Consider the following 24,926-nt stretch of genomic DNA (forward strand, 5'->3'; position numbering starts at 1 on the left):
GCCTCCAGCACTTAGTGAAAATGGGACCTAAACATTCAGTTCAAATCAGCCTCTTCACACCCCGTACAAGTGTTGTCTGCTGGAGCACTTAAAGCGCTGCCGCCGGTTTGGACAATAGGGAGCGAAGCGGCGGCGCTGCTACCTGGATGTTCTGTGCAGCCGTGAACGGGGGGGGGGGGACGGCTCTGTCGGGGGGACGCCGTCCAGCCTCAGGCCACTCAGCCAGAGTTAGATGAGCTTGTTAGACTGGAGACAAAGAAATGCTGCTGTGTGTGTGTGTGTGTGTGTGTGTGTGTGTGTGTGTGTGTGTGTGTGTGTGTGTGTGTGTGTGTGTGTGTGTGTGTGTATGTGTGTGTGTGTGTGTGTGGTGGCCAGAGAGACACCTCATCAATATTGGAGGCTGCAATTACTGGCCGTGGACTAGACTGGCATCATCTGAGACTGTGAGGTGGCTGTTTGTTTGATAATCAGTATTTCTGCCTGATTTCCTTCTTGTTAATTATATTTTTTCCCACAATGTAATCCCTCATTGATTTTCAGCAAAGCGTCTCTATTGGCTTTTCGACCGTTCCCCCTGAATTGTCACTGCCGGCGAGTTAACACCGAATCTGATGTATCAAACTTCCTAATTCTACATGTGCCGTGGATGCTCGACGGCGGATCATCCGGCAGTGGGTGTTTACTTCCACCAGGTGCAACGCAGGCACTGCTGCACGGCCCTATTTGCTCTCTGCCGACGGGTGAATCACAGATTTTCCTATTCGCCGTGCGATGCGCCGGTGTTTTATTGAAGCTGCATGAGCCCAACATCAGAGGCAGATAGAATCAGACGTATGACTGATAGCGAACCAGTGGCTGCACACGCCCACGTCTAATGGTATTTATTTCCTAAATGATCCCTGCATAGATACCAGTAACGACAGAGAGAGACAGGGATCAGACACGGAGCCGGCAGATCGCAGCTGTGATGTTTCAGCGGCCACGTTTTGACGAGAGGCTCCGCAGCGGGTTACAAAGGGAGAGAGAGACAGATGTGCAGCAGTCCACCTGGATCAAAGCTCTTACTTTGAAAGACAGCTAGACAAATGGGAGTCAATAAGGGCAAAAAACAACTCCACCCGGGCGTGCTGGGTGCGCTTGGGCTCTTACCACAGTTGGGGTTGCCCTGTTTTCTGGAGCCGGCGATCTCGTTGCCGTATTTGTCCACGCACCAACACTGGCCCGTGCTGCTGTGACACTGGGTGGGTTTGAAGTAGCCCTCGTCGGTACAGCGAGGGATGTAGTAGCCTGGGAGGAAAGGGGGAAGGAGGAAGGACGGGAGGACGTACATGTAAGTGGCCAAAATGAAGAGCGTGAGACCTGATCGCTGCTCGGCTTCATTTACGTGTCCTGTCGTCGCCGGCGAACGTCCCGAGTATTCACAGAGGGAGATCAACAATCAATTACTGCTGTGAAGGTTGCAGGACTACAACCATACATCCTGCTCAAGGGGAAGCAGTCACTTTCAATACAGTAACACACACACACACACACACACACACACACACACACACACACACACACACACACACACACACACACACATACATACACACACACACACACACACACACACACACACACACACACACACACACACACACACACACACACACACACACACACACACACTCAGCTATTTTCTGCTACCTTCATTTGACCCAGCCCGAGCTCATTCTGCAGCTTTTTCCTGGCTACACACAATGACTCGCCCGCTGGGGACACATGACACGTGTTCCAAGTGTCAGGAGGTGTTTCACATGTGCCCGCTGTATTTTCCATGCCCGCCTTGCCTCCTGCATGCTCATAACTATTGTGTGTCTTGACTTCGCTCCACACTGACCTATGAGGCTCTTCTTTCGACTCTGGTTCTGGATCTTGCTCTTCTCCGTCTGACAGGGCAGTCCTACGACCGGAGAACATGCAGGAGCGTGAGTAGCCTTGATTTTTACTGTGCGTTGTCATCACAGGACGTTACCAGTTTTTGTACACAGGTATTGTCTCTCCTCTCCCACATTATCCACTTTCCCACTGAAACAATATGAAATGTTTCTATTCTTCCGATTCGTCTCACCCACCGTCAGGCTTCTGGAAGCAGTAGCACCACTCGTTGTTCGACAGCTTGCCGTCCTTGAAGGAGTCGCAGGAATTGAAGAGGGGTTTCATGCACAGCTCATACTTGTCTAAGTAGATGGCGCTCAGCTCTGATTGGTCCAGCAGGAGGTCAAAGTTCATGTCCAACTTGTTGAACATCCAGCCCAGGGAGTCCTTGCAGATGGGCAGGATGCTGGTGTCAAAGTCTAGTGGGGGCGACAAAGAACAGATCAGTGAGGGGAACGTGTTTTGAAGCGGCAGTGCATGTCTAGGTCACTTAAGTTTTGATCTCTTTCAAGAAGCGCACTGAGATTCAAGTGTTTGTGAGTGTGTGATAGCGAAGCTGAGATGTGTTCAAGACGTGTTGACATTAGAGAGAACAGAGGAGGGTCACTGTCAACATCACCAGCAGCCCTCATGAGGAGTGTTGCAGGAAAAGGCCACACACACACACACACACACACACACAAACATGCACGCACACACACGTACAGTACATATTGTGCGAGGATGTACTCACGTCCAGCCGTGGAGTCAAAGCTGTCAGAGGATTTGAGATCCCTATTGGCGTCAAGGTGGAGAACTCCGAACCAGTCCTTCAGTCTGGCAGCAAGACTGTGAAGCTCTGTGTCAGAGCAGGCTACACACACACACACACACACACACACACACACACACACACACACACACACACACACACACACACACACACACACACACACGGAATAATGAGCGGAGAGGAAAGTGTCAATCTACATCTGTCATCAGGAAAAAAAAACAATTCCCTTCTTCTGTTCTTATCAAAATCTCACTTTTTTTCTTCCGTGTATATTTCTCTGTGTTCTTTTCTAATTCTACTCCTTAAGTAAAGACAATGGAGAGAGCTGCTGCTTTATTTTGACAGTTACCATAGCAACCCATTCTGAAATATACAGCATGTACACACACATTCTGTATAAAGTCAGTCTTTCCTGCTAAACAAGATGATTTCTACCATATGACACACACACACACACACACACACACACACACACACACACACACACACACACACACACACACACACACACACACACACACACACGCCTCTCAGTGGGTTCATCCTTTGTGCGTTTCTGTTTATATTCATAACCACTCAGCCCTGTGCAACTACAACAAGGCTGATCCGGCAGCATCAGACACGGCGATGCTGCACCGTGTAACTAACCAAAACATGTTTGACTTCATTTACTATTGCTTCTAATTAGGAGTTCAGGCCAGCGTCTGCTGCTGCTGCCTGACAAACCCCTGGTCTCCTCAGCCCTGTGGGACTGACAGGGTCTGTTGGCAATTCAAGGAGACCTCTGCCTCTGCCTGTCTCCTCCTGCATTTGTGCCTGTCAATCCCCGTCTTCCTTTGTCTTTCTCTCCTGCATGTGATTGACATATTTTCCCTCATTCATTTCACTTTTGAGAGCTTGATAATGTGCCTGAAGGACAAGGGCCATTCTCCAGTCTGCCAAGCTAAACACTACAGCTTTGTCAATGAGGACAGAAAATGGAGGAGGAGCTCGGTTTCCCTGTGTCACACTGCAGTAAAGCATGCAAAGGGTTAAAGGAGTCACACCTGAAGACGAATCACGAAGATCTTATCTTTCATTCCCCACATATAACCCACTATCGCTTACATGCAAATACATCAAATCCTCACAGATCACACAGAGACAAAAACATTATTAAGTCTCTCTCTCCCGCCGCCACACGCTGAGTCAGACACAGGTTTTTATTCTCATAGAGAACAGGGAGGATTGTTCCCTGTGAGGAGCTGGATCAGACGTAGCTGTCTGGAGAAACAGACGTCCGCACCACATATATGTCCCACACACCTGGGTGCACCAGGTATCTGCTTCTGTGCAGGCACACTCTCATTCCCGTTGTTAAATGCATCCGTGCATACACACACTAACACACGGACATATTCGTCGTATTTTGATACTTATGGTTTGAGGGGGTGTTATTATTGCAGCAGCTATAAAGCAGTGAAAGCCCCAGGAAATGGACTGAAGCTGAGCAAAGGACAAATAACATTTATCTGGCTTCCGTGTGACATTACCTGTAGAATCCCAAGGTGTGTGTGTGTGGGTGTGTATGTGTGTGTGTGTGTGTGTGTGTGTGTGTGTGTGTGTGTGTGTGTGTGTGTGTGTGTGTGTGTGTGTGTGTGTGTGTGTAATGTAACCCTTGAGGACCTGACAGATAACATTTCGGAGTGCTCTTCATTTCCACGCTCTGAAGCAGAGAAAGAGGGAAGAGCGCCGGCAGCTCAGCATTATCTTTACCTCCTAAATAAAAGGCTCCTGCAGGCAGAAGCAGCACAGGAGGCTGCAGCACAAACGTCCTCATTCATATGATGCTGTCCGTCTTCCACCAGGTTTCGCACCAGGTTTCCTCCTCGTCCTCTTCCATAGCCTCCGAACACTGCGGCTCTTTGGACACTGTCAGCTTGAGAAAAGCCACTTATGACACTTGACTGTACCCAGGTCAGCTTCTCGCTTTGACTCACACGACCCCAGGTTTGACCTGCTCTGCTATTTGTTTCTCCCGCTCAAATAGCTTTGAGCGCTTCATTTCCCATCTCTCCCCTCACACAATCCTCCACTGACACGTTTAAGTGTTTCTGTTTGCTCCTTTGATATCCACTCCCTCTGTTCCTCTCAATCTTCCTCCACATTTTCTACTTTGGACTCCGCTGTGTTCTCTGTCTTTGCCTCTCAAGCCTTTTGAACTACGCACTGTGGCCCACAATGAGTCTCGATGGACCCCTCTTATCGCTTTCTCTCAGAGTGACCTAAATTGTTTGGGACAGGCCTGACACCGCTGTCTGCGTTAGGAGTCCTTTCACTGGGCAATGAGTCAGAAAGCTGCCATTTTCTGAAGGAAACAACGCACGGATAAAATGGCTTGTTAGTCACTTCCCTCTCCACAGATCAGGTTTAGGCAAGTTTAACGATGCCCGATATACAGCTAGCAGCTAGTTACGGGAGAACCGCAGATAAAACCAGATTATGCTTTAAAATAGCCAGTGAGTCCAACCACTCATTCAAGAGCTCCTTCCCAGCGCATTCACGCGTCACAAAACTATTTAACGCTAACTATTTTTCTTGCACTAAAAAAAATTGCCTAATTTTGCGGGGTTGTACGGCAAAAGGTCGAGGAACATTGCACTAAATGAGTTATTTGTCTCATTATACCAAACCTTCACTGTATTAATTTTACAGAGTGTGTTTCCGTTGTTCATTAACGTTTTTTTAAACACATGCTCAGTGGAGCAGATGTTAATTTTACCACGTCCCTATTTTAGTCGATTATTTTCCAGCCTATGACTCATGTGCTTGATAATATGGGAAATTAATTTATTTTTATGTGGCAAAAAACACACCGACATGAAATGAAACTAATGCAACTGGTGTGTAAATGGCACCTTCCCTTAGCTTCATACTGATGTATACATGCAGTATAAGCAGCATCCTGAGTGTCCAGTGGAGACTCACAGAGAAACAATGCAGTTCTACATCTGCCCAAACTGAAGCTATCGGCTCCACTTCCAACCTATTACAGATCGTCTGATAGTGAACTTTGAAGAAGTGGCTGCAGACAACCAGCCAGACACACAGGCTGCTTTCACACAAGAGAAGCTATCGATCAGAGCTGTAGGTCAAATATCAAACAGTGAATCATGGTGGGGGATTACCTTCTTATCCTTCCTTCCTCCGTCCTCCTCTCACACCTGGCGCTTTCTCACTCACAAATTTCATGGCTACGACTCGGATCAGTAGGAACCAGGAGCCAATAAAACCCACAAACCTTCAGTTTATCGCAGACAGACAAACCGGCTGCTGTATGTGAGTAGCAGAGTGAAGCTAACTGCCAGAGAAAATACTGATTCCTTTTTTTATGTCTGGCAGAAACAAAACCTAATTCTTACAGGCAGAGTTGTTCTTTGTTGACTCCAGAAAACGCCGAGTGACAAACTGTGAAACAATGAAGCCTACTGTAAAAAGCTGACAATTTCCAGGCAGGGTCTTAATTATTGTACATACTGTGACAATCCCACCAGTTCACTTTGAATGGCAAGACAAACGTCCTCCCGATATAAAAGCTCCAGCCAGTCAGGAGATGTTAGACGTGGAAACCCTTTAGCGTTTATAAATGATTTATTAGCTTCGTCACATGAAAGAGAAGGACCGGCTTTAAATCTACGGAGAGGACAGGTGGGTGGCGATCACCTTGAGACATCAGCAGCGCGGTGTGAGCAGCTCGAGATAAAAGAAAGGGGAAGGGCGGCGCAGTGAGGTGACACTTCATCACGGAATATCAGAAGGAGAATGAAATGGACTCAGACACTCCGATAAGAGATATGAGGAAGATAGAAGGTCAGATTCATTAAAAAGATACAAGGGTGGGTTTGATTTTTGTGGCCCCAAGCTATCAGCTCTTTCTTTAAGGTGAGCCGCAGATAATGATCAGTAATACAGCGTCTGCCAGGGCCGAGGAGCAGCAGGAGCCCAAGTGAGACGGGTGCAAAGAGTCGGAGACGGACGCAGCGTCAATTAAAGCGCCGGCTTCTGCCGTCGTTCGAGGGCGGCGCCGCTTTTTGATTGTTTATATTCAGGTTCGCAGGTTGAGATGAGACGGTGAGCAGATCAATGTCGAACCAATGTCTTAGCTTTAGCCCTTGTGACTACTTCAGATCATATGGAAGTTATCTAAACTGCCACATTTCCAGTTAAAGCCCCGCAAACCCACACAAGCGCATTCAGGCGCCGCCGCCACGGCTCTGACGGAAACTCGCTCTTTTCTTAGCAGTTGCTGTGCTAAAAAAAAAAAAAGGAAAAAAAAAAAACAGGTGTGAACTGTTCTATCGAGGCTTCCCAGAAAGCCTCGGAGCCAGCACACACTATGAGGACGCGGCCAAAGGGAACCCAGCCATCGCTAATTTATGGTTTCCACCTGTGCGCTCCCCACTTTGTGATGTCAAAATGTCTCCCGTGGAAAAAGCCAGAGTCCACGTCCGTGTGGGAGACGCCAATGCAGACGTTTATTACACACTCACATGGCTAATTAAGCAAAATAAGTGGAAACACCTGTGTGGGAACGCAGCGTCTTTAAGGTTTGGGTAATTTTAGGTAATTTTGCATAAATATGCAACCAAAGCCGCATTCAAGTAATGACGAACACAATGCATTCCCGTCTTGTTCCACTTGTAGATGAACCACATGAACAGGCTGTAATTATACAATAGATCTCACACACTGATGGCAACTTGGACACGAAACGCTTTCTTCAGCCTCAGGTCAACGTGATTATGGCCTAAAACAGCCTAAAACAGTCCACCTGCCCCCCCCCCCACCGCCCCGTCCCCACGAGGCCGATGCTCAGAGCCACTAAGTGCTAGAACAAATCACAAGCTTTTGTTCCAGCGAAGGCGGTCTCACGTAGTAAAAACTCACGCCGGCCAGCGTTCTGGAACGAGCTACTGGCATGTTAGGAAGTGTGGAGGCAGAGCAGAGAAGAACACAGTCTGTCCTCCTGTGTGCTCTCCGCGGAGCCGTGAGACGGCATTGCCAGGAAAGGTTTAATTTAGCAGGGGGATTTAGCCCATGCCGCCTCTTTGTCTCGCCGGGGGTTTTTGTTCAGCAGGAATGTGCAGTTATTGTTAAAACGTGTCGCTGGCTTCAAGCGGCGCTAATCTGGGCCTTCACGCGGGATCACCAGCAGGATCGTCACGAGATCATCACGGCTGAGCGGCGCTTCCTGGGTGTGGGTGACGGCTCCAATCAGACGAGGGCCGACCTTCGCTGACAAACAGGCAGATTTATGAGCGAATGGGGTTTGAACGTTCAAACGTTAAACCCCAATTAATCATTCATTAAAATGAAGACTACAGATAAATTGGCAATTAACACATAAAATCTACTTCATTAAAAACCAATGTAGGACAATTCTTCTTGATTTCGAAGCATCAGAATGTTACAGCAGAATTTGTGAAGAGTCAAAAAGTCAAAAGCTACGAGTCTCATCTCAGTTAGCAGTTTTGACCAGTGCCTGTTTTTATTTTGTACCAGAAAATGGTAAACCCAAGATTCAGGCCCACCTGTCCATCCGCTGTAGGTTAGTGTATCGTTAAAACAGAGCAGCTCACTTTAATTAGCTTTGTTCTGTTTGTCCATCTGATTTTTACTGATGTCATCTCACAGATGAGCTACACACACACACACACACACACACACACACACACACACACACACACACACACACACACACACACACACACACACACACACACACACACACACACACACACACACCTCCTGCTATTTAAACCGGCTCATGCCATACAAAAATACAATAATATTTTATGTGTTTGTATATTGTAGGGAATGTCTGGTGTGAAGCAAAACACCTGTTTACTGCAATATCGCTTATGGTGGAGTCAGGTGATTGACGTATTACAGGTCTGCTCTGGATGTAAAACCCAGTTAGAACCTGTGGCTATCGCTGACGATACGATGCTGCAATCTTTTAGCAGTTACCATAGGAACCCAATCTGACAGACACCAAGTGTTTTCCTCACCTACTGTCACCTCCATCTGTTTTCCATTCTGTGCTCCTGATTTAATAAGAAATACGATCGGGTTGTGAGACCCACCCGCTCTGAATACACAAACATCTGGACCTGCCTACTCACTGGTGGTCAGAGGAGGCGGCGTACTGAGAGGTGCAACGAGAAGGAGGAGGAGGAGGAGGAAGAGGAGGAAGAGGAGGAGCAGGGCAGAAAGAGAGTCCGCATGAAACAGAAAGAGGAAGAAAAGCCGAGATTAAAGCATCACAGCAAACAGTCTAACAATGACAGAAAGTGTAATGCTGCGCGCCGACACCATCCAAGAGCTGGAAATAGATTTAATTTCTCCTCACACAATGTCAGTCACTCTGTTCACCCTCAGAGCCAAGTTCTCAGCAGAAGCAGCACAGAGATGGAGTCGAGTTGAGTCAGTAAAACTCCTCTTCTTTACGACATCACTCTCTTCCCTCCATCGTTCAGCCTTAAACTAATGCAGAAGGAGTCACCATTAATTAGTGGACACTTTCCTTTTTGCATTAAACAGGACCCGTATAAAGACTTTCTAATGGCTAACTGATAAGAGGACACATCTGAGCCAATGACACGTGTCACTGTGGGTGTTTAGAGGGACTTCAAACCCACATAATGTAAAACCATCCCACTCCGGCCCTATTTGGGACAGAGGAAGCCTCTAACAATAACAATCCATCCTTTTCTACCCTGCTCTCCTTTAGATTGCATTTCTCCTGCACAATCTCTCCATCCATCTGCCGAAATCCTATTTTCATGACAAACAATAAGACACACACACTCACTCCATCACTGCTCCCCGAAGCTGCCAGGAAGAGAGTGGAGGGGTGATGGGAGGGAGGAGGAGAAAATCACATGAGTAACGGGAGAGGTGACAGGAAAGGAATGGAAACACCCCGAATCGCCTCAGAATGTGAAGGATTACCAGCGAAAGGGCTTTTGTGCGTGTGCGGCGTGGAGTCACGGCGGCGTTTTTCTGAGGCATGCACCTGAACTCAAAAATGACTCAAATACAGATAACCTTGTCTCTCTCCGCACATTCATCCCTTTATCTAGCAATTCCACCTTCCCTCTGTTTACCCATCCACGCTCAGACTGTGCACTCCCACAGATCACCACAAATACCCATAATGTACATTATACAGTAACGAATGAGAAAAAAGGAGTAGTTTCATTTCAGATTTGTGATTCCAGGGATGTAGTCGTAGTTGAATGCAGAGCGCGTCCCAATGAGGCGCCTCCTGATCGGAGCAGGGCATTCTTCACTGTGTCTTGGTGCTGCTACTCACCAGGCTGCTCGGGCCTGTGCGGCAGTCTTCTGAGATCCTGGCCGGGCAAACAGGGACACAGCCCATCGCATTTCACCGAGATCGTCTTCCCCGATAGACAACTCTGAAACTCCAGCTTACACTGGGAAGAAAGGCAACACACAAGCAGCGCTGGTTAATGTCTGCTCTGGCTCCCAGGCGCTCTATAAAGGGTAAGGAGTCGAGCAGGATAATGAGCAACCTGGATCTTGTTGTCATGGTTATATTGGCCTGAGCGGAGCACCTACAACTTCATGAAAGCGGAAAAGAAATTAAAAGACTAAGTAAGAGAGAAGACTGCATTACATTATGGGACGATTCCAGCACATAAAGCGCTATGCTTTCTTTTTTTGGAGGTTAATACAATGTTGATACTGTGTACAGTAGATGTACAGTATAAATAAAAAACTACAGCAGATCATATAAGAAGTAAGTCAGTCTCTGAACATGGGACGCTTTGTGTTAAGCTGATTAAGGGAAAGATTTGCTGAGACAGGACTGATGATTAATCTTTAATGGACAGACATGTAGACGCGTCATTAAACACAGAGGTGCCCAGTGACTTTCTATTATTCACCGTAGAACGAGCCTAATGCAAAGCAAAACGCTACTTCAGGAGGTAATTCAACAGTATAAATCTCATTTCAGGTAAGTGAGGAATACTTCGGACTAGTTGGGGGAAAATCCAATTACACAATCCTTCCAAGAGGAATAATGAAAACTGAAATGAGTTATGTAAATGGTGTTTGTGAGCTGGTGACGTCCTGCTCCGACCATGACTGTGCATGTGCTGTACCCTCCCCCCGCTGGCACGTTCGTTCCCCACATTCTATTCAACTCCATCATTTCCTCCCTGTCACCTCTCTGATGGCGCTGCTAATGTCGCTTAATGTAATTTGTTGACAAAGGAACAGCGCTCCATCCTGTTCTCAACATATCGAATTAGCTGTCCGGGGAGGGAGACGGAGCGAGAGCGGGAGACAAAGAAAGAGGGAGAGACGGAGAAACCCCAGGAAATGGATGACCTGTCCCAGTCACTGTCAGCATACTGAGAGACCCCATGAATCTTTATGTTAGTCTCTCTCCAGGGGTTAATGTGGTTTTGATGAAACAGTGCTTTAACACCTGACTCGATGGGGTGAAAATACAGGGGGAGAGGAAGATGATTTAAGAGGAGTGAAGTAATGGACTTAAAGGCTGAAACCTCTCAGGAGATAACGGCGCTGTCCTCTTAATAGGATATCGAGTGTGTGCGTCATTGTGTGTGCGTGCGTGCGGTCACGATGAGCGAAGCATGTAATGTAATAATAAAACAGGAATAAGCTTCATAGCGGCGGCTCACTGGTGAGCAGAGTTTAAGTTGGACCGCGGGGACCCGTCGCTCCACCGGCTAAAGTAAAACCCTCCCACTGAAGCAACGCAGGGACTCCCCCATCCTCCGCCTCCCTTTGTTCCCGCTCATCCTCCCGCCACCGCTCACAGGGAGGCCAGTTATTAGCGAGGCACCAGCTCCTCCTATTGCACAGCTCCCACAGTCAGTGGGATGAGGTTGAGCTCAGAAACATGGCGGCTAGGTGGACCAACACTTCATTAATTCTGCCAGTATTCAGTACTGTTGTCGCCGTGGAGACGTCGTCTGGGTGAATTTATGTTTGTATGAAGTCCTGTGTAGTGGACCTCCACCCGTGGCTACGACAGGATCGGACACGGGCACAGAAATATAATATAAATGTCAGTGTCAATAAGAGAGACACTTGACAGCTTTCATCCTCCTCAGCTCTTCTGCCTGAACTTCCCACTCATTTCCTTTCTTGACTAATCAAAACTGTTTTTCTTTTGCTCCCCTGTCATCGCTCTGAATCTGAAAGCCTTAAAATAAAAGGGAAGACTAATCAGAGGAGGGAGGAAGGTGTGAGATGACAGGAAGTAAATAGTTACGGAAATATCCTTCATCAGTCAAAGCAAACCTTCACGCCATAAATTATACAGTGGATTTCTTCTTCTGTGTCACAAACACGACAGCAAACAGGTCGGACCCAGAAACCCAGGTTTGTAAGGATTTAGTAAGTGCAGAACTAAAAATCACAGCCAGGCGGGAAATACAAGAATCTAAGATTAGGCTTCTGCACAAAACAGAAACTAACAGCTGCATAACAAATAATCTGAACTAGTAAGAAAACAGAGTAACTGCATAGCAGGAGAAGAAACAAGCTAATGATTTGGAAAATACTAGAAAAAAATCAGCTGTTGTTGCTTTTATGGATGAAAACAAACTTCTCAGTAACTGATGCTCAGTGAGAAAAACAAAATGAGAAAAATGATGAATGATGGGTGAGCTCACCTTGGAGGAATAGGTGTGTCCGTCAGAGCCGCACACAGGGCTTGATTGAAGGGCAGAGCAGAGCCTACATTTCCCATGAGCGCTGGCTTCGAGCCGGTACTTGTGACCCGCGCTGCCTTTTCTGGGCTTCACACTGAAAAAAAACGACAGAAACACGTCTCCAGAAAATCATGAATCGAACTCGCTAACAGGAAAAACATAAAAAAGGCCATTTTCAAGCATTAGCTTCATGCTGAGCAGCACGTTTCAAAGTGTTGCAGCTTGTCGGGGCCGGCTCAGGCGGAGCGAGTCCTGATTGGTCCACGGAGGCCTTTTCAATAACCAGCGTAATTACATTTGATCCAAATCTTGCAGCAATTTTCTGTCTAAGTGCTCTTGCTGAACACTCTGCTGCCTCCTCGTCCGGCACAGACAGAATTAACCCCGGAAACACTGTTTACAGGGAAACCAACCTGACGACAACAAATAATGCAACAGATGGAGATTCCACAATAAGCCTGCACATATGAATATGCAACAGGTGTATCAGAGCAGGGCAATATATCAGTTAATATTACTTATAGCACTGTTTGTGTGATAGTTAGGCATATTTTTATACCAGATCTAAGAGTAGGACACAGATTTTGCCTAAATACTTACAGCAGTAGGTTTATTGTAGTTTGCATCACTTCCTGTCTGGTCCTTTCTGCTTCCCTCAGCTTTACTAACTAGACCAATCTCCTTCACCTGCGTCCCTCCCGCTGTTCATATAATCTGTTCTCAGACCAGCCGCCCTGACCGAGCCACACGCAGCCTCGTCTGCGCTGTCGTCATGTTTTCCCACCTTTTCATGAATATGATTAATGTTCTGCTGGGACCATGAAGCCACGGTTTTGATTTGCTACCAAATGTTTTCATGTTCCGAGCTCCGTCTAAGACCATCACGTTTCAAGAGCAATCATATGAATTTGCTGCTAAGTATATTTAAAATTGTTTGTTGTTCTGGAGAGCAGCTTGTCATAGTGTGCCTCTTGTAAACAGATTTACTCTACTTTATTTCGTATGTTTTTTACTGGACTCTTTCTTCTATGGGGTTATTGATTTTGCCACTTCATTGTGGGCTATTTATTGTACGAGTGATTGGATTACATTCTCCTGCCTGTTGCCTGTGACACCTCATTCATTGTATCTATCCATCATTTATAATCTATTTTTGAACCATGTTGTGCCTCATGTTATCGGCAGTTACCTATGATGCTCAGACCCTGGCATTAACTAAGCCTTCACTCACCACACAAACCCTCTGAGTCCTTTTAGCTGGGACGTTCTTTAATCAGAGTGATGTTTAATACCATAAAACACATGTACTCTCCAATCTAGAACCATAGCAACCTAATTAAATAACTCCAACTGAAAACACAGTGGACTGAGCAACCGTGTCAAATTGCTTCAGCAGCGCGCCGTGTAAGTAAGGACTACTTACTTGTACAAAACTCAGCGAGGAGTGGAACAAATGGAGAAACGTCTCAGAGCCCTGCAGACCTGTAGCTAAGCTGAGAGGAGCGCAAATGTGGAAGGGCCCAGTGCTTCATTTAACTAGTCAGGTTCTGGATAATTAGCTCACGTTCCCTGTTACTGCTGTTCATCTGACAACGGTGGCGTCAAACCACGTACGCTGCGTTTAGGAGTTGTCGCCAGGCGTCACTTACAGATTCCATGTCTCGGGGGCTGAATCAGGCTTTAACCCACAATAACTAAGAGCATTAATATTTGACCCGACGCGACAACATCAAACCGAGCACGAGTGGATCGCGCTTCCCTTCAGAGACGACTGTGTGAATCCCAGGCAGCCCGTCAGCTGCCTTCCTGCCACACTCAGCGACGGAGCCTTAATCATCGCTACAGCAGATTAGACATGCACGCTGCACCCATAAATAAAACCGTGCTGGCAGATCAGGCAAGATAAAGCTAAGGCAGGATTTGTTGGTTGATAAACATTGTCTGAGACGCTTCCCCTCATCTATCCTCTAGTCAAATCCAATGTTTCGCAGCTTCTTCCATCAACTCTTTGAAGAAATGCAGCGAAGCACGAGCGTGTGTTCGGGTCACTGAATCCGTGAATGATGCATTGATTTCATTAGGGCACTACACGTATTAAGCTCAAGCAGAAATAAGACGGCGACCTCGCCTCCCCTCCGTACGTTGCACTGTACTTCAGGCGCCCGCCGTGCGTTTCCATGCTGCTTTAATCTGAAAAGGCTCCGATTTGTCAGAAATGCAGCTCATTCACAGCAGGACGGGGAAACACAAATTAACAGCGTGAGCCTTGCTAATGGCTGCTGAGTTACAGCTAGCTGCTGATGCAGATGTCCACGCCTGCAGCCAGACGTCGCCAGTCAGAAAGAGGCGAGTCTGTGCAGAGTTGTATCAATTTCAGGAAGAAGAAAATTGACTTGGGATATTTCTGTGGAACGCACAATTTAATCTGCATGTGGATTTCATATGTGATAAATATCTTGAGAACAACAAAGCTTGGACATGTCCTCTGATTCTACATTACGCTGATTACTACAACTAATCCAAGTGATGCAGATGAACAAAGTCATGGTCTAGTGCTTCTTGATGCTTTCGAGTTAATACTGATTTCAGGTTAATTATTTGACACATTAAGCAGTAAATATGACTTGTAATTAATGCAATACAAAGGAAAAACATTTGAACCAAGTATCCAGGGAGCTAATGATTTGAGAAAATCAATTAAACCCAGAGCAGAGAGAAACACATTCAAATGTCTTTTGAGAGCAATGCTTCGCGAACCGCAAAATTGGAAAAGCTAAAAAACTGGCGACATGACAAGGTTGAAAACACAAAGAACTCGTATGACAGAGTCCAAACAGCAAGCAGATAGTTTGATTAAGAATAATTGGCGGTGAGAAAGCGACGGAGACGCTTAAACACTGCTAACGCACAAAACACAAAATGCTGCTTTGTTTTATGCTCCTACTGGGTCCCGTTTGTAAAACCTGCCTTCGGCGTATTTATCATATCAAGAAACAGCTCTGCATAGCAATTTTGAGTCACATGCATATGATAATAATTCCATATAGCATGAGGGACGCAGTCTTGCATTAATGCAGATTGTGCTGCTTTTCCATTTTCCACTGCTTTAAGTGTAATAGCACAAGTGTGAGACATCTGAGAGGAAGTCCTGTGTTTTGGCCACCACTCAAAGGCTTCTTACCTGTGCGGCGGCTGCTTGTGGTTGGTGCAGATGGCCGTCTGGTAGTCATGGCTGACGCACACCTTGTGAGGAGGACAGCGCACCTTCAGACACGGATCCTTCGTGGCATCTGGACCTACACGGAGGCAACGAGGACAAAAATGATCGGTCAGAAAAGGAGAACGAGCACAACAGAGGGCTGTGGACGAAGGCTGCTGCCAGGAAGCATCAAGCTGTTCCACCGGTTTCCCAGTTGGGGGAGTCCTGCATTCTGGGAACTGAAGCGGGCAGAGAAATAAGTGGGGTCGGTTGGACTTGGAGGAGAAGAATAGTGAAAGGTACGGAGTAAATGTTGAGTTTTCCACAGTGTGAGCTGCTTAATGAGGACTATTCTCCCCGAGTGTCGACCCCATCTTCCTCCAAATCAATCTCCACGGTGACATTATCGCCGTGGCAGCCAGACACAGCTGGCCGGTGTCCAAGGTGACAAAAGATCACAGCAGCTCATTGACTCTGAGCATTGTGTCATTTCACACTAGGCTAACAGCACAGGCCCACTTTCATTTGACAGGAAAAGAGGGCGGAGGAGGTAAAAAAGACAGAGTAGCAGTAAAAGAGGGACATGCAAGCTTTTAGTATGAATAAGGTGAGAGACAAGTAAAGTCGACCTGCGGTGATCGTGACCCTGTCGGTAACAGCCTCTGTCAGATTAAAGCCCCTGTAATTACCAAAACCAGCTAAAGCTAATAAAACAGCATCAAAGGCAAAGTTGACCGCAAACCAACTAAAAGCGGTCGCGTAATTAAAACTCGAGCGCACGACGCATAGATCAAAGCGCGTGTCGCGTTCCAGTCATTAGCACGTGGCTGCGAACGTCACAACGCGAGACAAGTGTCTCCATTAAAGACCTAATGGCTTGTGTTTGCGGCGCAGCTGGTGTCTGACGCCGACATCAAGTCGCTCGTGACCCGCTGACACACTGCGCCGCCGACGCGCGCCGCTTTATCAGCGTTAAATCAGGCCGAGGCCCGGGATCCCGCCTGCGGTGCCGCGGCCGCAATCGCGGCAGCCATCTATAAGAATGAGTGAACAGCTGCGCGTATCAGCCGTAAACACGGCGCAACGTATCTGGAGCGATCGGCGGATTTCTGAGGGCTTTCTTTGTCTTCGAACACAGACAATAAAGATGGCGGAGCTCAGATAGTCTCAAGGGAGGAGATTTATAGTACAATGCACACATCTGTCATAAGTGAGCAACACACTTGTTTCGCTGCTACAGTATCTATGAACACACACGGCGCCAAAGCACGTTTAAAAGCCCTCATATTCTACAGAACGCGGGGAGATGAAGGAGCGCTGAAGTGTCAGCGCTCCTCCCGACAGCTGTCTGCTCTGCACTGTGTTTCTATCGTGTGCTTATTTGGGCCTGTCCTCACCTCCGTCTATCGGTCCCTTTCTCACTTTGCTTCAAATGACTTCACCGCGGCAAGGAAATGAGAAATGAAGGGACAAAAGAGGGTGGGAGGAGGGAGAGGAAGAGCCGGGAGAAAGAGGAGGATTGTATCTGCTTAACAGAATATTGGAGGACAATTTAGGATTAGCGTGTGACCTCCACACTCTGACAAATTGGAAATCAGACAAACACATACAAATGAGCCTCGGTTCACGCGCCTACGCACACACAAATGTGCATCGCATCATGTGGGGATGATTATGCCAATAAAACGTTCTCATGAACAGTAAAACTGTTAATTTGGAAAGACAATGAAACTGTAAACGTGAAATCGTTCTCAGAGGAGACAATTAGAATTTTTATAGGGTAGAGAGACGGGAGAGGGAAGGAAAAGGAGCAAGAGAGTGGACCAATGACCAGACGAGAAGAAAGAGAGAAGGATGAAAAATGAAAAGGTGAAGACGATCAGAGAAGAGCAAAAGTGGGGGAAAAGAGAGAGGATGAAATGACAGGATGGAGAGAGGGAGGAGTGATGGGAGGAGGAGAGAATAGAGAAGTGTTGGGTAAAAGAGAGTTTTATCCATCTATTTAAAGCTTGAGTGAGCAGCACTGAAGGTTAAACCAGCCAATCAATTGTAATGCAGGAGCACTGCAGCACACTCTTACCACCTCGCTTTCACTTTCCTCCACACGTCTCCCGTCCCATTCTCCTTCCCTCTCCTCTTGCTAATCGTACGTACGACTTTATTCTCATCCCTCGTGTGCGTGAATAAGTCAATCTGCGCCAGCGATGTAACCTTATTACACATCCATTCGCTCCAGAGTTGCAAGAGGAGACTCGTTTTCGTGCTCTTAACCACATTTTTACCTTGAGAACGTCATTGATTTATGTAGACGAACAAGGTCGTCTGTCGCTGATAAGACGAGTAACTGTAAGGATTTGCGCGTGTGAGGTAAATACTATGATTTTCCAGTAGACGCGGCTTCGTGGAGAAGCTGCGAAGGCGTTTGCGCTGCACCGCGGCCTCGGCCTCACGCGCAGACCAGCGCCCTGTCCATATGCACGGCTGATGAGGACCCTGCGAGGGCCGGAGCGCGGGTCAGGGGGGAGGCAGATGGACGGGCTGTGAGTGGGCAGAGTGTTGGTCATAGACGCCACTATGTGAAATGAATTGTTTTCATAGGTTAGTTACAATGTGGCTGATTTATTAGATGTTGTTAGATCGACTTTAATTATGAATCCTTCATGGAAGTCATGTAGTACCTAAAAGGGGAGAAGAAGAGTAGCTGATTTGAAAAGGGGGAAGAAGAGGAGTGAATGATTCATTGCTCTGTCCTGCCTGTGCTCTGCCTCGTTCCATGTTGCATTTTGACTGTTTGTGCAGCCACACTGTTGGATTTCTGGTCTTAAGTTTCCCACACACTCGGAATGTTGACGTTGTCTTAGGCCTCCGGTTGCCAAAGCTGTAAAATGGCTGCGGATGCCGTCGTCCCATGAAGCCAAGTGGAACCGCGGCGTTCGACTGGCGCTCATTCGTTTCACCGCGTTTCCCGCACAATTGTCCGTTTTGATTTGGTTTCCGCGCAGCGTAAAGAAGCCTTCGCGAGGAGGTGGAGGGAGCTGCTGGCAGCTGGAGCCCAGCAGCTGCTGAGGCATGAGTGACACTGAAAGGTTTTATTATACATCAAAATTAGGACCAAATGCTTGTAGATGAAAACAGCTACAGCTCTTCTGTTTATGGTTGAGATATGAGACGCAACCTTTAAGAACTGTTGACACACAACAGCTGGTGGACATTTGCTGCATCAGCTGCCCTCAGATCTGAATCAATTGGTTGGTAGCTCATGCTTAAAGCCACTGTAGCTGCTGCTGAAGCAGAGTGTTGGCACCCGTAACAACTGTCGTCGTCGTCGGATTTGCGACTCGTCACACCTCCGTCCGGCCTCTCGCGGCTCCACGCTGCCGTATCTGCGGCGGCATCGCTCGGCCTTCGCTCCACATTCCTCCCATTTCCACAGTAACCGCGCTCTTTTGTGCACGCCGCGCTTCCAATTCCCCGACTGTGGATTAGGCCGCTTCATATATTGACTTTCATCCCTCCCACTCTCCTCAGCGCTGAACCTTCAGGGAGCCGCTGGGCAAACGCACACAGCCAGGGCAGAGCTAGACACGCTGCTGCTGGAAGAATACGAGGAGCAGCGTTTACCTCAGTGTCTCCGAAAAAAACACAGAAACTAGCGATGCGGTGACATGCGTGTTACTTCTGTCGCTGCGGTGGTTTAATCTGCGCCTTTGCTCAACTTTAAAACGCTGGATAGCCAATGTTGCTACGAAATACGAGGTTTATACACTGAACCGTACCAGACGTGCTATACGGCACATACCCTGACTACACTCAGCAGCAGTCAAGGCTTTTTAATAACAATAATCATTTGTAATGTTAGTTTAAACCTTCACAGCAAAAATGCCGTCTCAGTCCAAGGTCTCGCTGTTCATTTCACTCATTTACTCCAGTAGATCTCCATCCTTTCATTTCCAAGTCGGTTCCAGGTAGAAAAGTTACACTAGAAGCTGTAAAATTGTGGGATAATTAAAGTCGGCAGTAAATTGCCTTCCACTTCCAGTTTTTGTCCCCTCAAGCTTTTTCCCCCCACCTCTAATGCTTCTTAAGATAGAGGAGCGAGTGGCTAAGATAGAGAGGGCTGAGATAAAACACTGCGACCGTGGGCTGGACACGGGCCAGAATTGAGTGCAGTGATTGGAAAATAAAGATAGTCAGAGTCTAATAGGAGCGGCCAAGAAGCCCTGTCACAGAGCAGGGGGTGACCTTCAATTAATGGCTGCTGAGCTGGACACGGGTCAGCGCCGTGTGTTTGTAATCTGTCCGTGGGCGTGTGCTCCTTCACGGACGCACGCGCACACGTGCACGTCCGGAGTTAAATAAACAGGCGCTTCCGCAACTTCTCCCACGGGACACGTTCCCGACAGTTATTAGAAAATGAGCCGCGCTCTCGGGTTTGATAAACTAATTAAAAAGGTGCTTCTCCTGCGTTCACCTGTGGCGCCGCGGAGCGGAACGACAAATAAATCAGCAGATACAATCTCCCCTCGCTCTGCTTTTGTGAGGGTTCCTCGGGGTCCGGAGGTTTGGCCTGCGATAGGCACTGCAGCGAGGGATGACAGGGAAGAGTGATGGAGGGATGAGAGCGTAAAGACGGCCTCTGGGGGGGGGCGCAGTGATAGAACAGATCCACCATCCAGAAAATTAATTATCGGAAACATGGGGCAAATCATATTATTGTGGATGTAACTGTGGAATGAAGAATAACTGCATCAGTTTGGCTTATTGGGAGAAAAAAGCTGGAGAGAGAGAGAGAGAGAGAGAGAACGGGGAGGGGGGGGGGGCTCAGAAACTGAATATTCATAGCACCACGCGCCCGTTTTACAAATACACACGGACACACAAACGCTGTGAGAGGAGGGGGGCGTGAAGCTGTTGCTCGCAGCAAAGCTTTTTTAAAAGAACACTATGAAATCAAATAATCAAACGGTCTTTGAAGGCAGCTTCAAAGCGAAGGAGCAAAGATACGCGCAAGGGGCCACGTGCGCGAACAAGCAGGCGTTCATTTAAGGTGGGAGCTAATTGTCACAGTCTAAAAGGGAAGTTGGGCGCAACCTGTTTTGCTCCAAGTGTGTTTACGTTTTCTTAATCGCAGTCACGGAGACTTGAGAGGGAAGAAGTAACACAGAATGCGCGTGAAATTGGATTAGTTGGAGGAAACACGCGGCGCGTCTCCGCGCGTCCGCCCTCGCGGAGCCGCGGCTGGATCAAACTCAAGCGGGTCCCGGCGACGGTCACGCAGTCCTCGCCGGAAGGTCTGCGGCGCGTGCGGCTGACGCGCGCGCGGGCGGCTTCAAGGTGTGTTAAGACAGACGGCAGAATTAATTTCCGACGCGGCATCAAACAAACAAACGCCACACTGTTGTTCACGCACTTCAAACAGGCCGTTTAAAGGCGTTAGCGGAGAGCTAGCGGCGGAAGGACGCGCCTCAACCCACAAACCAGCGCTTCCTCTGTTGTTTTGCTTGTGTTTACTCTCATCTACATGGACTAAATGCTAAAGTGTCTGTGTTTGTAACGGGCGCTGGGTCTGTGTTTTATTAACGTTACACCTCAAATATGACCTTTTATTGACAACGCTCCCATTTGAGCTAATTAAGTGATTAAACCTCTATTCGTGTCACTGGCGGTGACACAGGGTGAGAACCTGTCGGCAGCTGTGCAGGAGGGGAGGTTTGTTTGTGTCCGCAAAACTTTTAACTGAACACACATTTCTGCCAAGGGCTTGTATTAGTTTGACCTCTGGTCAATTTCTGGAGAGGTCACAACGAAAGTCCCCACGCTTGGCTTCCAGCCTGATCCTCCGGTTCATTGACACGGTGTGATCCCTTCCTCCTTGTCCACACACACACACACACACACACACACACACACACACACACACACACACACACACACAGGTCTCTGGCCTCACCTTCAATGTCGGGGATAATTAAATGTTTTTGCACTGTCCTACACTGAAGTATTCATTAATTTGGGGCTGGAGAGTATTGGTGTGTGTGTGTGTGTGTGTGTGTGTGTGTGTGTGTAGCAGTAGTGAGCTGAACTGAGCACATTGTCACATCTCTGCACCACACACACACACACACACACACACACACACACACACACACAGCGCTCTGCGAACAATGAAGGCGCGGGGCGCGAGATGATATGAGATGCATTGCTCCATCTAAAGAGAAATCGTGTTGGATTTGTTGGCTCATTTAACCCATGATAGGTTCAAATCAATGAATCGCTTACATTTCATGAGCCACTCACGATTCTGGCTTCCACAGTTCCCTGTTTCTTGTGTTTACACTATTTTATTATCAAAAGGCATCTGTTTTACCTGAAATATTGGAATTGCAACTCGGTACGAGAGGGAAACGTCCAGTGCAAACTAAATCGCTCACACACCTACAGGCTTGTAACTAACACAGATTTCATCAGAGTGAAGTCAAAGATGAGAAAACTTGTAAATAACTAAAAATAACCAGAGTTTCTTGCAGAGCCTAACGTCTGTGTTTAGAATACATGATGTACTGAGAAGGCACCAAGGCAGACACTCAATAATCCTATGGCACATTCATAGGTCTGTGGATTACGATCCCTAATTTCATTTCCGTTAAATTTCCTGGTTTCTTCAGAAAGTGTTCTAGACAATTGTTGAACCTCAGTGTGAATGAGCTTCAGATCTTCTCTTGCTTCGCCCTGAGAATGTTTTTTTAAGTATCAGGCTGCCTGGGTTTCTGGACTCTTTGCCTCTGGTTCTGGTTAAGTCCAGCTTCTCCTGGTTTACTGATTTCTGGACTCTTCCTGGTTTCCCCTGAGGCCTCACGCCCTTGTTTTCAAAATGTGAATTTCTGAGCTTATCGGACTTTTTGCCCTCGTTATCACTGGTGCTGCCTTTGTGTATGGATAGCATCTGTTATTACCTCCTCTCCTCCCTTGGCCGTGCTGTTTATTCCTTTGTCACTAGACAATTGCTTTTCAGTATCTTGATTGTGAGGTTCATCACGGTTCCACCCTGACACACTTCTTCCAGAACTCGTTAAGAACATTACTGCTGTTGGTAATTGCTCAGGCGCTAGTTGCTGTGACTCCAGCACGTCTGACTTGCTCTGTGTATTCTTCACAGTCATTCTTATCTCTCTTCATGTTCCTAGTCCCTGTTGGCTTCTATTGAAACTGATATTACTTTAACCAAGCTTTGAGTTCCGAGCGATTTACATAAGTGTATGTTGCAACGCAGCTTATCTCACATTGAGTCAGATCAGAACACACGCAACGGGTTTTTGTAATTACTCGCACGCAAACCGAACATAACGTGCGGCCGCTGACGCCATCGCTCGCATTTCAATTTGCATGTTGATTGACCAATCGGTCCCCCGTTTGAGTTTTCCATTTGCCAAGTCAGTTATCATTTAGGCAGCACTAGAGTCGCGCCGAGGCAAAACTAATCTGCCACGTAGTCCGAGTGCCGCCGTCTCAGCCTGCTGCCGCGTCCTGCTCCTGCTCTGTTCTCTCGTCTTCTCTGAGCTTTTATATTAACAGTGACGCGGGAGCCGGGTTTTATGGGGCATCTGAGACCCGTTGGCTGCGGAGGATGGTGAACATCGGTGTGTTCACAATTACCTTTGCTTCTCTTGTCTCTGTTGTCCCAGTGTTGTCTCTTGATTGGCCTTAGACTCAGTGTTTGCTAATGAAAGTCAGTATTGCTTTTGGGCATGTTGACCCGGTTCTAAGTCGCTGACGCGGCGCTGGCTTTGATCATCGCGTCTGGATTGTTTACATTCTACCTCCCTGCTCCATCCTGGCATCTCTGCACTCCACCTGCAGTGGAGAACTAGGTGTTCTGTTTGTCCTAACCACTGCTTTATGGCGAAAAGGCTGCACAGATGACTTATTTAACACAATATATAACCGTAATTATACAAACAACTAATATGTATGTCGCCTCCTTACCGTCCTGGACTGTCTTCTTGGCTGAGCTGGAGTGGACTTTACTTCCTGGAGCTCCATGTTTTCCAGGTTCGGCCTCTCGCTCTATAAAAGACACAAAGACAAGAAGATAAAGAACAAAACTGTTATAAAGAACTGAATGCATTCTGTACAGTAGGTTATTTTGTCGAACTTTCAGCTCTGCAAGAGCAAACGTTTTAAAGTAATTTAAAAACTTTTAGCCTTCAAAAAGACATTTAGAGTTCGGTTGTAAACTGAGAAAAATATTTTTTCCTATTTATTTATGAACAAAACCAAGTAAACACAGCCAAGCCTCAACACAAATCCGTCCTCTCTGCTTCACTCACGCTGCAGTGCAACATCCCACATGGAAGTAGGCCGGCGGAGGCTGAGTGGCCTGTAGGCTGTGACGTTGACACCGTCAGATGATGAACTCCCCACATCATCCATCACCTGAGTTCATATGCGAGGCTTGTGAAGCAGGACTGACCGTGCGACCAGGAGGAAGCGAGAAGCCGTTGGAAGTTAGGGCAACTTTGTTGTCAATACGCTCTCTACTTATTATTCCTCCGCTCTCCCTGCATCGCCTTTCTGCGCCAGACCTCGATTCTCCTCATTATAGGATTCCGTTCTTATCTCCGACTTCTCCACGCTACAGACGATCTCTCTGCCTTTCTCTCCGCAGGCCTCTGCCTTTGTTTTACTCCGTATCTCCTTCCGTCGAGGCGCTCCGACTACGCCGTCCCTTCCTTATGCTGGCATTTAGCCTTGGGGCTGCTGCTTCGCTGGGATCACAGGCAACGCTGTGAAGTTTATTTAGTCTAATTTCCGATGACCATTGGAGGGTCTATTATCTCCAAGGCATAAAGGGCAAAATAATAAAAGTCCAGGCACGCGCACACACACACACACACACACACACACACACACACACACACACACACACACACACACACACACACACACACACACACACACACACACACACACACACACACACACTTTGATCTACTGTTTTGTGTGTCCTGCTCCGAGAACAGCCTGTTCAGCAGCGTTCACTCACTGCAGCCCATTGATTTACGGCTTCATTCTGCTCGGAGTCGGTTGTTGGTTTTGGCCCTGCCTTCGCAAACCCAATGCGCAGCGTTGTAACAATTCACCCGACTCGCCGTGGCTCCATCTGCCAGCACCTTCCCTTCTCCGCTCAGCTCTTTCTTTGTGGTAAGCTCATTTCAATGCTGTTCCCAAACTTGGCCCGTTGGCTGTAAAGCGACCCTCGCTCCACGTATCGATTATCGCC

The 24,926-nt window shown here is 47.4% G+C and overlaps 1 protein-coding gene across 3 annotated transcripts in view; it reads right to left on the minus strand.

The window, feature by feature from the left end:
- spock1 (SPARC (osteonectin), cwcv and kazal like domains proteoglycan 1) overlaps positions 1-24,926 on the minus strand; it is a 63,405-nt gene that overhangs the window by 1,661 nt on the left and 36,818 nt on the right. For all 3 annotated transcript variants that reach the window (XM_055512551.1, XM_055512550.1, XM_055512552.1), the window contains 8 exons: positions 23,630-23,710; positions 15,629-15,743; positions 12,409-12,541; positions 10,050-10,170; positions 2,654-2,773; positions 2,118-2,339; positions 1,883-1,945; positions 1,150-1,287 (listed from right to left, as the gene is read on the minus strand). In XM_055512551.1, the coding sequence (XP_055368526.1) occupies positions 1,150-1,287; positions 1,883-1,945; positions 2,118-2,339; positions 2,654-2,773; positions 10,050-10,170; positions 12,409-12,541; positions 15,629-15,743; positions 23,630-23,710 (993 nt within the window). The remainder of the gene's footprint in view (positions 1-1,149; positions 1,288-1,882; positions 1,946-2,117; positions 2,340-2,653; positions 2,774-10,049; positions 10,171-12,408; positions 12,542-15,628; positions 15,744-23,629; positions 23,711-24,926) is intronic.

This window comes from Betta splendens, chromosome 10 (genome assembly GCF_900634795.4).
Source record: "Betta splendens chromosome 10, fBetSpl5.4, whole genome shotgun sequence".
Taxonomy (NCBI): Eukaryota; Metazoa; Chordata; class Actinopteri; order Anabantiformes; family Osphronemidae; genus Betta; species Betta splendens.